Genomic DNA, 14,068 nt, shown 5'->3' with positions numbered 1-14,068 from the left:
CTATTGTTCTCATTTGTAAGTTGCTTTAAATAAAAGTGTCTGCTGCTAAATGATTAAATGTAAATGTTAACGTGAAACTATAGCTCGTTGCTTTCAAAATCTGGGCTCATCTGCTTGTCTATGCTTTACAATACAATACAATACAATATTTATTTATAAAGCACTTAAAAAAAAAACAAGGCTGACCAAAGTGCTGTACAGAAAATAATAAGACTAAGAAATAGAAAAATAAAACTATCAAAATTAAGGAATACACAACAATAGTAATACAATAATCAAACCTATGATCAAGGAGTATTGAAAGCTAAAGAGAACATATAAGTCTTGAAGATTTGAAGGTGGAAATAGAGGGCGCTAATCTGGTGTGGAGAGGTAGACTGTTCCACAGTTGTGGACCTGCAATCGCAAAAGTGCAATTTCTTAGTTTTTTAAGTCTAGATCTAGGCACAGTGAGTAGACGGTGATCACTGGATCTCAGAGCTCTAGAAGGAGCCAAATTGTTGAGGGCTTTATTAACATAGTAGAATTTTAAAATCAATTCGAAATTTGACAGGTAGCCAGTGCAGTGCAGATAAAATAGTTGCCAGCTCATACTTGAGGGTCCCAGTGAGGAGTCAGGAGCAGCTGCGTTTTGCACTAGCTGTAGAAAAAGTTGTCACAGAGCGAAGTAGAGGGCTCTCAGATGGAATGCAGAAGGGTTTAAAACAAAGTTAATAGTAGAAAAAAGAACTTGAGGTTTATGACATTTGTTTTTGTGATAAGTTCAGAAAAATATTTGCATTTTGCGGCCTTTGCAGCTTTCTGAAACATGTTATAAGAGTTAAAAAATGTTACAAAATTTCAAAAGAAATCTGCAATCTGTCCTTTTTCCATTTGTGTCCAGATTATGCAGAGTAGAGTCCGACTCCAGAGAGTTACGTACATCATAGTACGCTACAGAAAATTCTTCCCTAGAACATTAAGAGAGCGAGTTAAAGGGATACTTCAGGATTTAGCATTAAGCTTTGTATTAGTAGGAAACCTGTAGTATTTTCAAATTACCATGCTTCCCACCCTCATATCCCCCTGAGACGAGAGATTTATGTATTTTTTGTCTGGAAAAAATCCTCTGACGCAAAAATCGTCATTTTGCGTCATCTGAGGATTTTTTGGCCAGAGGCTAAAGACTACAGCCAGTAGTCTTCTCCACCCGCCCATAGAGGGTGGGATCTCACTCACAGAATGTACACATAGTGTCAGCCATCTTTTTTTGGAAGCTAAGCTAGCAGGCTCTTGTTCTGTGGAGAAAGCTGAGTAGTAGGGGTTTCCATCCTCTTTTTCCTGGACATGTCCGGCCATCGAGATCGTACAAAATGTCCTGGATTCAGCTTTTGCTTTCTGCAGTCGCCATTCATTGTTTACATGCACACCTTTTGTTTCAATCTAACTGAATTCATTCCAATTAGTGAATCTGAATGTAGTGTTTACATGAACGCTAAACAAGTGATCGGTTGATGTGCGTTTTAACATTGCTAAGAAAATTTCCGCTCCTCCGTGAGAGATACGAGACCAGTGCGTCTCACAGGTGTCGCTCATCAGTAATCACGCCACCGGTCTCGCACCGTTCTCCCGCAGCCCTCAGTCTCGTCCTGCTCGCCACAGTAAACATAATGAATGTCGACTGTAGAACGCAAAAGCCGAATCCCGGACATTTTGGGCGATCTCGACATCCCGGGCAGACTCATCACGGAGACTCACTAGTAGCCTAGACTTGTTGTTTAACTACTGCGCTCTGTTACCGGTAGGCGTGGCCTCCTAGGGCAGCGAAGCAAGTGCATTCTGGGAGTTGTTGCCTTTCATCCACATAAGCCAAGAATACATTTTCTGGCTTTTCTCAGTCTAGAAAGCTCCAAATTCAAAAATAATTTCACATTTTTTCTACATAAATGACCCATTTTAAATACACATTCATATTTCCAGAGGTGAAGTATCCCTTTAAGCGTTCCAGCGATGGATTTATGTGGATTCGGACAGTGAAAGGAACAGTAAAGATAAAGGCCTGTGGTCAGAGAAAGATGCACTACTGATTTCAATGTTTGAAATAGAGAATCCATGGGTTAAAATCAAATCAAGGGTATGGCCATAGATATGTGTTGGATAAGAAACCCATTGAGTAAAGTCAAAAGACTCAATCAGATTTAAATAATTCTGAAGAATATGGTTTAGAAGCACAGCAAACATGCATGTTAAAAATAATAAAACAGCAATATTTGTTCATGCTTGGTATCCCCCACTAAATCCCCCGTTAGTACAGCAAGTTCACTTAAAGGTACAATATGTAGGATTTTTGCAGTAAAATATCCAAAAACCACTTGGCCAATGTTATATATTTTGTTTAGTTGATTACTTACAATATCCCAAATGTTTCCAACTATTTGTAAATCGTGAGAAAATTGCGATTTTAACCAAGGAAATGGGACGTGTGAGCAGGGGTGAGGAGGCGCCAGTCAATGGCGTCATATCCGCGTTACCCTCGGTTTCCGCTCGTACTGCCATAGTACGAGCTCGTACACGCCATGGCGACAGACGTGGACAACTGGGTTATGCTTAGCAGGACGCTCACGCTGTTGTTGTTTTGTTCAAACATTATGGACCATGGCAAGCAGACTTTGAGACAAAAAGAGGACTAAAACGAAGATCAACATCTTTCGAGATTCCGAGAGCTCCACGTCCGCGACTAACTTCGACTTGACAGAGACGCGAGTGTTGTATGTACTTTATTAGACAGGTGAGCAAATGTACATAAAACTAATCAATGTTATTTAGTTCAACAGATGAAAATGTAGATGAAATGTTAGAATATGATCTGTATGTTATTCTAATGTTGATCTAGCTTACTGTTAGTCTCGTATACATAGCCAACAAACAACCTAACTAACAACATTCAACACACTCAAATGCTGTTTAGTGTGATAGTTTAACTGTTAGAGCAAGTGAAACAGCCCTGCGTTACCTCAAGTTTAATTAGTCTAATAAACTGACCTGTGTGAGTAATTCAGCACGTGCGTGTAGTTCGGTATATGTACTTATTCCTTTATATCCGCGGGACTCGCGTTGCGTGTGACGCTGGTATACGTCTGTGGTGAGCAGGACGGCCGAGGGACGTGAGAGAACGTCGCGAGGCCGGTGGTGCGATTGCTAATGAGCAGCACCTGTGAAGCACACCGGTCTTGCATCTCTCACGGAGGAGCGGAAGCATAAAGGAGGAGCGACGGAGTGGATGATCGAGAGAGGAACAGGCCTGCTTTTGTTTGTGTTTTATTTTATTTTATTTTGGTAGCCAGCAGTCGTCCGTGAGGGGCTGCTGGCAGGTAGTTATATTTTATTTTGGGTAGCCAGCAGTTCCGTGAGGGACTGCTGGCAGGTATTGTGTTTATTTCATTTAAATAAAGTTTTAATTTGATTGTCTGCCGGTTCCCGCCTCCTTCTTCCCTGAACATTGCTACACTGGTGCCGAAACCCGGGAAGAGGGAGGAACGCGCTGTCCGAGGGTCCTCGCCGTTGTGGTGAATCCGCGGTGCCATCAAGCATGGTGCGCGAGTCGCCGCCGCTCGCCGTGGGCCGGAGATTGCTGCCAAGGGGAGGAGCAGGGAGCGGGGGACTCGCGGCCATGGACGCTCGAGGCGGGGCGCTGGGGTGAGTTGCCGGTGGGACGCCCGAGCTCGCCGCCGACCGCCTGGGAATGGAGGGGCGGCTGCCTTCCGGGAGGGAGAGGAGGAGTCACCGCCGCTTGCCGTGGGCCGGAGCCTGCTGCCATCCGCCAGTGAAGGGGAGGAGCAGGGAGCGGGGGACTCCTGCCGTCTGCCCAAGGCACCCGAGGAGCCGTCGCCGTCCACCGGGGGCGGGGCAGCGTCGAGGCGTCCAACGAGGGCCATCCAGCGTCGCCGCCGGGCACCGCGGAGGAGATCGCCCAGCTGGTGAGGGACAAGATGGCAGCGCGTTGTGGGAGCCGGACCAATTTTTTTTTTTTTCCTCTCTCCCCTCTCTCGTGTCCGTCGCTCCTCGTGCTTCCGTCTCCGTTTCCCTCGGCTCGTCGGTCCATATCCCCCAGGGATCGCCGCCGGGGGGAGGGAGTAGGCACAGCCCGGGTGTACCCCCCGGCCTGTGAGGGGTGATGGGGGTATGTGGTGAGCAGGACGGCCGAGGGACGTGAGAGAACGTCGCGAGGCCGGTGGTGCGATTGCTAATGAGCAGCACCTGTGAAGCACACCGGTCTCGCATCTCTCACGGAGGAGCGGAAGCATAAAGGAGGAGCGACGGAGTGGATGATCGAGAGAGGAACAGGCCTGCTTTTGTTTGTTTTATTTTATTTTATTTTGGTAGCCAGCAGTCGTCTGTGAGGGGCTGCTGGCAGGTAGTTATATTTTATTTTGGGTAGCCAGCAGTTCCGTGAGGGACTGCTGGCAGGTATTGTGTTTATTTCATTTAAATAAAGTTTTAATTTGATTGTCTGCCGGTTCCCGCCTCCTTCTTCCCTGAACATTGCTACAACGTCTCTCATTAGCAATTGCGCCCTGCTTCATACCACAGTCATGTTAAAAACATCAAAGTATTCACTCATCCATAAAAGATCCATCAGCTTGACAAGATCCATAATTCCTCTTAATGCTTTGGGTCATCAATATAGGCCTTTGTTATTGTAAGAGGTTAGCGACCCCTAGCGGCGAAAAATCCTACATATTGTACCTTTTAAGAAGTCCTTGTTTTGCTGAGGATGACGATATATTAGAGCTATAGCAATGGGGTTTACTAAAACTATTTATAGCTTATTAATGTTTGTAGCCTAGTGAATCTTGTTCTTTTAATATCACTGTCTTGAATTAAACCATGTTAAGCATTCCCTTTGTAACGGTTTTCTAAGTGGAAAACACTGAAAGTGTAAGCGTGTTGCGTTCATATTTGACCTGATCTGCTTTTTTACGTGGTAGGCTATGCTTTATTAATCAGGTGTATGCTGAATTTGATCTTAGTACATTAAGCCACATTAAGGGTTTTTCACGTTATGCGCTTGAATGTCCTGCATCGCTGTGGGCGCATTTGCTGTCAGTATAGTGACACCATTTCTCTTGGACATGTATCGGACCCCTCGTGACGTGAGTGAGAATGGGTTGACTTTTTAACAGGAACAAGAGGGGAGCAATCTCCCTCTCACCATGTTGGGACAGGAGTTCTGCAATGCCCTTTTCAGTTTTAAAATCAAGTATTATTAAAATCGTGTATTATAGTGGTTTCAGAGACATGGCTTTTGAAACTGTGGGAGAAACAATCATTTTGCGAAAGAAAACAAAATTTCTTCATTTTAATTAATTTCCGACATTAATCTGTCCATTTTTTATTTTATTTTATAAAGATGCAAAATGTAATTAAAAAATCTGAAATTAAGTCAACTAGTGCAAAATGCCCGTGCAAAATAATTTTTTTGTGTGTGTTTTTAGCAATTGTTGGTTTGGTGTGTTTGAGTGCTCATTGTTACAATTACACAGCAAAAGTTCAGTGACATTTTTATTTGCGCATGGTAGAAAGCATACTGATACTGACATAATGATGCATTGGAGGATATATTTAGAGTGGATACAGATACATGCCCGTGAAAGATAGCGATAATGTTAAGCATGACACAGTAATATATTTACATGGCCGTGAAAGATAGCGATAATGTTAAGCGCACCATAATTAAATAATATATTAAGAAGTAAAAACAGCTATGCTGTTTACTTCTTAATATCTATTTATAGATAGATAGATATTAAGAAGTAAACAGCGTAGCTTTAAATAAACATATTAAACTTTTACGCAGTTAATCTGTTTTGCAGTTCGTGCCTCTGTTGTTTTCGGTTGCAAATTGCTGTTCACAGGCTTGCAGTGCTTTTGGCCGCATTTGTGCGCAAAAACCGTGCCAAAAGTATAAGCGCGGAAAAAGGAAAGTTTGAAGAATACAGATCCTATTTATTTTGCATTAGCATGAAGCTGCAGCTTCAAAATGCATGAATTACACTTACGAATAACAGTTAAATGCTGCAAATATTTATTTCTTACACTTGAAGGGCGATTTACACCTTTACAAATCTTCTCTTCCACATGCAAATTTAATTTACGCTTGCAATCTTATGTACGCTTTCACAAATCTTAAGGCCATTGCACACAGAGTCCGAAATTTTCGTATGCGTTTTTTCGTATTCGTGATTAGATTTTTATGACGGACGAAAGTTTCGGAGGCAGTGTGCAAGCGTGATTGACATAACGTGAGGTCGTATTTATTTTTTAACGTGCGAAAATTTCGGACACGAATTTCGGACTCAGTGTGCAATGGCCTTACCGTGTGCAATGGCCTTACCATGTGCATGCGATTCTTTGTCATAATTTTACCTTCATAGATTTGCTGTCACACGATCGGTAAGAGGATTACTATACTCGTTAAGCTCGTTAAAGCCTGCTATATACTGTTGAATAGGCAGGGCAACTATTTACCATAGCATATTAAACATCACATAGTTAACATAGCACATTAAACATCACATAGTTAACATATACATGCTAACTTCAGCGCGCATGACACATAACGTTAATAGCATTTACTACAAATGATGGCCGTGAAAGAGACTGCGAACGCATTAAATATAATATTAAGAAGTAAAACAGCGTAAAGCTGGCTTACAGATTCAGTTAACAAATGAATAAGCGCGACGATTCAGGGAGCAAATCTGCTTTCTTCGTCCCTCTGTCTCTGGTCCTGCGCTGTGCTCACTCAGTGTGCAGTGCGAGAGGGGGAGTGGCCAGCGGCTAGAGCGGCAAAAACCAATGCGTGCTTCTTTTAGCGATATATTTAGCGATATCTTTTGCATTTCTAATCCAAACAACGTCAAACTCGGCACTGCACTTACTCGTGCCCGTAGCAAGACACCTGTCAAGTTTGAGATCCATCGGACTAACGGTTCGAGAGATATGCGATTAACAGACAGACACACACACACACACACACACACACACACAGACAGACATTCCTGTAATTTATAGATAGATATTTAATTTTTTGCGCATGAAATTTGTGTATACGGTTTTAATGTAAATTTTGGTATTCAATATAGCATTTAAAAATACAACAACCATTCTTTTTTCTTTCTTTTTATCGTGGTTAAAAAAGGAAAAAGGAATGGACCCGTCTACACTAGAGTTGACACTCCATCAGAAGGGCTTTCTTTTACACTGGGCTTAACCCCGGGTTATCGTGGTTCTAAAGCCCACAAGGAAAGTTTCACAATTTAGAAGCAGGGTTAGCCAGGGATGTGCACGATTACTTGCGTACAGCTGATATTGATCATGAAGATCGGCGTGACTTAATCGACTTAAAAAAAATATTTCTTTATTTTCTGATTGGTTATTGTGACATTTTGGGCAGTGCCTGAAGTCTGATTGTTTAGTGTTAGGACAGCATGCCGTTAGGGCTATAGCGATGAAGGAATTTCCCTTGCAGTAATTTTGAGTGGCTCAATAGCGCGATATGCGGTATTATCGCCATTTATTTATTTATTTTGATTTATTTTGTCTTGTCTCTATTTTGATTATTTGTTGCTATATAAATAAGTGTTCATGTTCAATACATGTTCAGTAACCAATGTAACCGAAACTAAACAGCGTTGCAACAGAAAGTAAAGTAAACAGAAGAGAATGTCAAAATAAGAGTCCACATAACATAAAAATAGCCTAATGTCAGGTTTATATTCTATGTATAACAGTTAGTTCCGATCCTCGAATCTGACTGGACAAAAGGCTTTCTGCTGATATTTCACCAGTATCATCCTCTTCGTCTCTGCGCATAGACACTCAGTGTGCAGTTACATTGTTACCCCACTAGGTGGCAGCAAGGGACCGTCTTTGAGTCAATAAACCATTTATTCAACGAACACGTTCAAAAACGCTGATTAATTAAAAGATAGATGTAATAAAACAAGCTGTTAATTATTTTAATTGAGCTCCACTTCTTAAGGCTCAGCTGACCAGCAATGCGTCGCATGGGTAACGCTGATGCTTCACTTAATAGAGACCAATGGCATTGATTCAATGCATTGACCAGCGCTGACGCCATTCATGGTTAATACCCTTAAACGTTAAAATGATGATACGACAAATATTTCGCTTTCCTTGGACATGACAAACCTTTCATGAATATATAAGACTTGACCTCAAAGACAGACGCAGGTAATCGCACGCGCTCAGTCGATCTCAATCATTCGTCTGTTTAGGCTTGTTAAGTGCAAATCCACGAAGTCTCTGTACAAATCACCATGATAAACACAGCCTTGTTATCATTAACTTATTTAACATTCAGTACACATGCACGAAGTTCAAAACAAGAAGGGTTAGCCTTATGGTTAGCTACACATTCAGAAAAGCATGGTCAAGTTTACGTGCGCATTCAAGTATTTTTTTGCAGATGTAAGTTGTATAATATTACTTTTATGTTGTATATATCTGATTAATCTCATATAGGATGTGTTTTATATATCAAAACATAAAAAAAAATTATACATAATGTTTTATTCATCCAAAATGTGTATAGGCAAATACTATATATATATACATGACAACTCTCTAGATATTTTTAGCATGGTAATGGATATGACATTGTTAATGTATTTGGTCTTGGCGGAATAGATCTGCTACACTGCTGCTGCTGAATGGCTGCTGCTGTTGATTATTGCTGTTGTTGTAGATTATTGCTGCTGCGGCTGCAGAGCAAGTACAGGAACTTGCTACTGCCAATACATACGCCGATACGCTGACATACTGCTGCTGCACAATTAGCATACATCAATTACCCATAGCAGATCTATACAGGTGGAGCTGGGGAAGGTGGGGGGTTTTAGACGAACTCTGAAAGCGTGCTGCAAACTGCTATAGTGAATGGTAACCAGCCATTTAAATGTTCAGCAAGCAAGCTCATTGGCTGCAGATGCGACATGAACCAATCAGCTTGTTCCAAGTAGTTAATGCTGTAAATATCATCAGCTTGCGTTAATGACCTATCAGCATGCGCCATCTAGAGTTTCATGACAGAACTAGGCATATATACATACATACATACATACATACATACATACTAGGCTTTCTACGATAGTCGGTGTTGACTGTGTTACTGGTGTTCAGAAGCAACACCGGTTACATCACTTGCCCACCGCGGCACCACCCCCCACCACCAAACTAAAATGCGCACGGCTGCACAGGCATTCATATGGTGCGTGTCCATGAGCGTGGAGCGAGCAGAACAGAGTGAGTGTTTTCAGTCCATTCCTATGGTACGAATTAATTGAAAATGCTCGCTCTACTCCGCACCACTATGAATGCCTGTGCGGACGTGCACATTTTAATTTCGCTTTCCAATTAGCGATTTAAAAGCCCCCGCCGGTGATACCGGTGTTGTCACACTTCAATTAACCGGTGGGGAAATATCCTCACCGCCACATCCCTAATACATACATACTACATATATACATTTTATATATATATATATATATGTATATATAGTTTTGATGCAGCACTTTGTGCATTATGCAGTTCTTCTAATGTTTCGTTAGTGTAGTTTCACCACACCCATTTATGTACTGTCAATTATATTTTAGCAGCGTTTAATATTAAATAAAAATTTTCACTAGCATTTTACCACATCACAATGGGCTTTTTTCAGTTTTATTAAAAAAGACAATTGTTGTAAATCTCAATCTAAACAATGTTGAGTGCAGATCCTTGTATGTTCTCTTTCCTGTATTGAGTTCCTGAAACAAGCCAACACTCAAATAAACAGGATGGAAATGATGAGTGACAAGTTTCATCCTCACTGCAAACATTTCTAAAATGCTAAGATGAAGAAAAAAAAATTTAGTGCATTAACCATTTGTACAGTTGATGAATTAATCAATCAATCAATGACTCATTAAGACAGTGACTTGCCGCCATCTACTGGCAGTTTTAGTTTTATATCTCTTTTAAGTAGCCTATCATTTAATTTCAGTTTCATTTCATATTTTGAAATATGAAATTGTATATAAAATCATAGCATAATTTATGCATTTATAATTGCAGTGTAAATACATTTAAATGCTGCTTTAGATGCAGCTTCTGTGCCATTTCTGCAGTGCAAAAATAGATGATAAATTGATACTGATATTGTTTGATTAGTAGCGCATTCAACATCAACGATATCAAAAACAATGAGAAGAGGTTATTGTGTCAGATTGCTTTCTCTCCACACATGAACCACTGCAGAGATTGTTTTCAATCTGGCCGAGAGCACCTTGTTCAGGCAATTTTGGACTGATTATTTTGATGCGGATACGAACATGGTTGCAATGTTCATATACATTATCCTGAAACAAACTGAATGTTAACACTTTACAATAAGGTCACATTTGTTAATATTAGTTAATGCATTAGCTAACATGAACTAATAATAAGCAATATGTTTTTAAAGCATTTATTAAACTTTCTTGATGTTAGTAAAAATCGAATTATTCATTGTTTGTTCATGTTAGTTCACAGTGCATTAACTAATGTTAACAAACACAACTTTGGATTTTTAAAATGTATTAGTAAATGTTGAAATTTCCATTGACTAAATGCTGTAGAAGTATTGTTCATTGTTAGTTGATGTGAACTACAGTAGTTAACCAATGTTAATTAATGAAACCTTATTGTAAAGTGTTACCAACTGAACTAACTCTGCCTTGCCTCACTGATGGCATTGAAAGGAATAACGTTCATTCCTTTAACTAAGCATTCATTTTTGTTTCCTGATTTTTAGCTGCTTGATTGAACTGATTACATTGTTTCATTGTGAGGAAAGCACACTGAAGTCATACAGCTCTCTGGCTTAAGTCTCGGTTTGAGTTTGCTTGGCTTGAGTTTGATTCTAACACCTTTTCCCTCCCCCAGAGGTCTGTCTTGACATTATATTTGGGTCTGAACCATGGTACATTTGCATCAACGCAAGTACCACAAAGAATACTACCGGAAACTTACCACCAAATCTTTACACGCACAAATCAGCACTTGCATTTGTCTGCCGAGAATGCATTTCAAGAGATGCGAAGCAGAGATGTCATAAATTAATCGTTTTTATTAAGTGTTAGTGATGGCATGCCAAGATGCAAATTATACATCAGTAATGATTCACTTCCACAAGTTGAACTGCAAACCATACTCCCATTTGTAAGTGGATTCAGGTGCAATTCACATTTAAGTTTAGAAAACTACTTTCACATAAACAAAACAAACCTAACTCTGAAATGAAACCACAAAAGTGTCCTAAAATATAAGCAAATTTCCTTTAAAAACCACATCTATGTATGTACTTGTGTTTTCTACTGTCATGTACAAGAGGAACTTGGTACCTTTTGCAGCCATTGTGTGTTGTTCTCCATGATGGTCTGTAGTTGTTCTAGTCTTTGGACTGAGCTGTCGTAGTCAACCAGGTCATCTCGCTGCACTTGGTTGGTGAAGGTACTTGAAGGACCTCCACAGTTCTGCGGTTCTGGCAGCAGAAAAGTGTAGGTGCATGGCCCGTTCTGGATCTGGTATGACTTCTTTCCTGTTGCATCTGAATTGGTCGTAAATGCTTCCCCAGCACTAAGGCAATAAATTAGAAATAGTGTGCCGGTGTTCAGCATATTTGTTCTGAAAATATTTAATACTACTTCTACCTGTTTAAGTAAATATCTTAGTTCCTGTCTTATTAGAAGATGGGTGTTTGAAGAATGAAAAGTCTCTACATCCAGTTGATTCTCCTTTTCCAGGACTGTGCTCACACTCATTTATATGCCATCAAGAGTAGGAGGAGGAGACCGTGTCACAGAAGCAGTCGTAGAGTGTCACTCGCTCACAGGCTGATTGTACTCATCCCTCATCAGTCTAACAGGCTGTTTTATTACCCAAGTCCTCTGTGAAGGACTGAGACTCCTCCCATGACCCATGGCCTCTACTTGAGGAGCACTGCTTGGAAAGAGGAGGATAAAGAGCATTCCAGCCAGACCCTGAAGCTCAAGCTCTCCCTCTTGCCTGTATCTGCTGCTCCAACAAAAGCCAAGACAATGGTTCTGGTCGGCGGGAGAGGACGGGGACGCAATGGTTGTATTTGTGTTTTACTTAGAGGCTGCTGCTGAAAAAAAAAAAACTCTACTCAGGATGCAGCTGTATAATTCAAGTAATGCAGCTTCAGCAGTGTCCAAGTCACACCAGACGACCACATGTCCAGTTGAGTTTTTTGCTTTGCTTTTGTCCTTCCACATTCTCCTCTTCAAAGCATTGGTCCCCTTGAATGGTTGAAGAGAGATAAAGAGAGGGTCTTTCAGTTGTCACTCACACTATCATTTCAAGACCATCACTTCCTGTCCTAAATCTTGAACACAGTGGGATCCAAAAGTCTGAGAATCTTCTCATTGAAAACTGGAAGCACATTTTTAGGTTTTTGAAAAATGTCTTCAAAAAATTAAGAAATTCTGATATTGTTGTCAGTTTTTCAGGTTGACTTGTTACTCAAATTGATATGTTGGTAATATGCCGAAAGATGAAAAGCTGCTTGTTTATAAAAGTATTTGGCTTTCACTAAGATGACATTTGTAAAAGCTCTTATCGTGGATTCCTGATTGTCATTGATTTTCATATTGTCTGATATGGTCATGCATTTCTTGCGGTCATTGCTTTTCTTTGGAAGGGAGAAGCAGTTGATTGTGTTTTTGCTGTCTGTTCAGTTTCTCATGGTTTCAGCTGTCTCTCTTGAAATAATGTTTGTTAGTACAGCAGTGTTAAAGCTTCTTTTTTTTTTTGTTTACTCTGGCATTTTTATTTATTCAACATACCAACAGCAATATGTGTAAGGCATTTTTGGTGGGGAAATTCTTCTGAAATCTGTTAAAATCAGTTTTTGTAAGGCTCTGGTGTTAAAAACAAATGTGTTAAACTTATGATAGTTATTCAAAGATGCGTAAAAAGTCCACCAGATACTCGTAAAAAAAATGTTTTCAAAATTACAAACAGCCTACATTAGTATTTGACCTATAAAAATAAAATATTATTAGGCAAGTCCATAAGAGCACTTCCTGATTTCAGATGATCACAGTATATTGGACTGAAAAGCTGACATCAAGGAAGGGGAAGGCAGGTGTTGTGGGAGGAAATAATTCCGCTCAGAGGATGTTTTGTCTTTTAACCCCTTGGGTGTCTCCTCTGCTTGGATATTATGTCCTTGTCGTCACTTCCATTACACTTCCAAGAGAACATTGCTTTATGATGACCATCAAAGCTTCTATTCAGTGTAGAGTGCATTACACACTCATAGAAGAAGAGGTTCTATATAGAATAGGGGTTCTCAACTCTGGCCCTCGAGGTCCACTTTCCGGCAGAGAGTTGCTCCAACTCTAATCAATCACACCTTGAACAATCTAATCAATGTCTTCAGGATTACTAAAAGATATAGATAAGTGAGTTTGATCAAAGTTGGAGCTAAACTCTGCAGGAAAGTGGATCTCAGTTGATCTCAGTGGAGTTGAGACCACCTGATATAGATCCTTTAGGGCAGTTGTGCCCTAATGGTTTGAGAGTTGGACTTGTAACCCGAAGGTTGCGGGTGCAAGTCTCAGTACCGACAGGATATGTTGGTGGGTGAATAATTTGTTCACCCACCATATTTTTGAATATGTGGGATATTGAATATTTAACTACTACAATATTAATTCTTAAAATTACATCAGAATGTGAAAAAGTTGTTAAAAAATTGACATTTTATTTTTTAGTTCAACTTTCATGGGATAGAACGGACAGGATTGTGGAATATCAGGGGTTTTTTTCCTGGCTCAAAATGAGGTGGAGGTGGTAAAATCCTGATCATGTGAACCGCGTCTTCAACTGACTGAAGAAAACACTTTTTACAATCACATATTTTAGGTATTTTGATAAGATAATTAGATTTTTATTTTGATAATAGTACCATTATATAGTGTACACTCTGAGAATTCAAAAATGAGAGCTCCAACCCATGTTC

At 40.2% G+C, this 14,068-nt stretch overlaps 2 protein-coding genes across 4 annotated transcripts in view; one reads left to right on the top strand and one right to left on the bottom strand.

Annotated features, from left to right (window-relative positions):
- angpt2a (angiopoietin 2a) overlaps nucleotides 1–12,020 on the bottom strand; it is a 30,317-nt gene extending 18,297 nt beyond the window's left edge. The window contains exon 1 of one of the 2 annotated variants that reach the window (XM_056249391.1): nucleotides 11,424–12,020. In XM_056249391.1, coding sequence (XP_056105366.1) covers nucleotides 11,424–11,843 — 420 coding nt within the window. In that variant the 5' untranslated portion in view covers nucleotides 11,844–12,020. The remainder of the gene's footprint in view (nucleotides 1–11,423) is intronic. The other variant, XM_056249400.1, reaches the window with a different exon arrangement.
- Nucleotides 1–14,068, top strand: part of mcph1 (microcephalin 1) — a 111,416-nt gene that overhangs the window by 86,501 nt on the left and 10,847 nt on the right. The gene's annotated exons all lie outside the window — the stretch shown is intronic.

Source organism: Rhinichthys klamathensis, unplaced genomic scaffold, assembly GCF_029890125.1.
Source record: "Rhinichthys klamathensis goyatoka isolate OS25496 unplaced genomic scaffold, OSU_Roscu_1.1 h1tg000003l_1, whole genome shotgun sequence".
NCBI lineage: Eukaryota > Metazoa > Chordata > Actinopteri > Cypriniformes > Leuciscidae > Rhinichthys > Rhinichthys klamathensis.
This window is presented reverse-complemented; position numbering and strand designations above follow the sequence as displayed.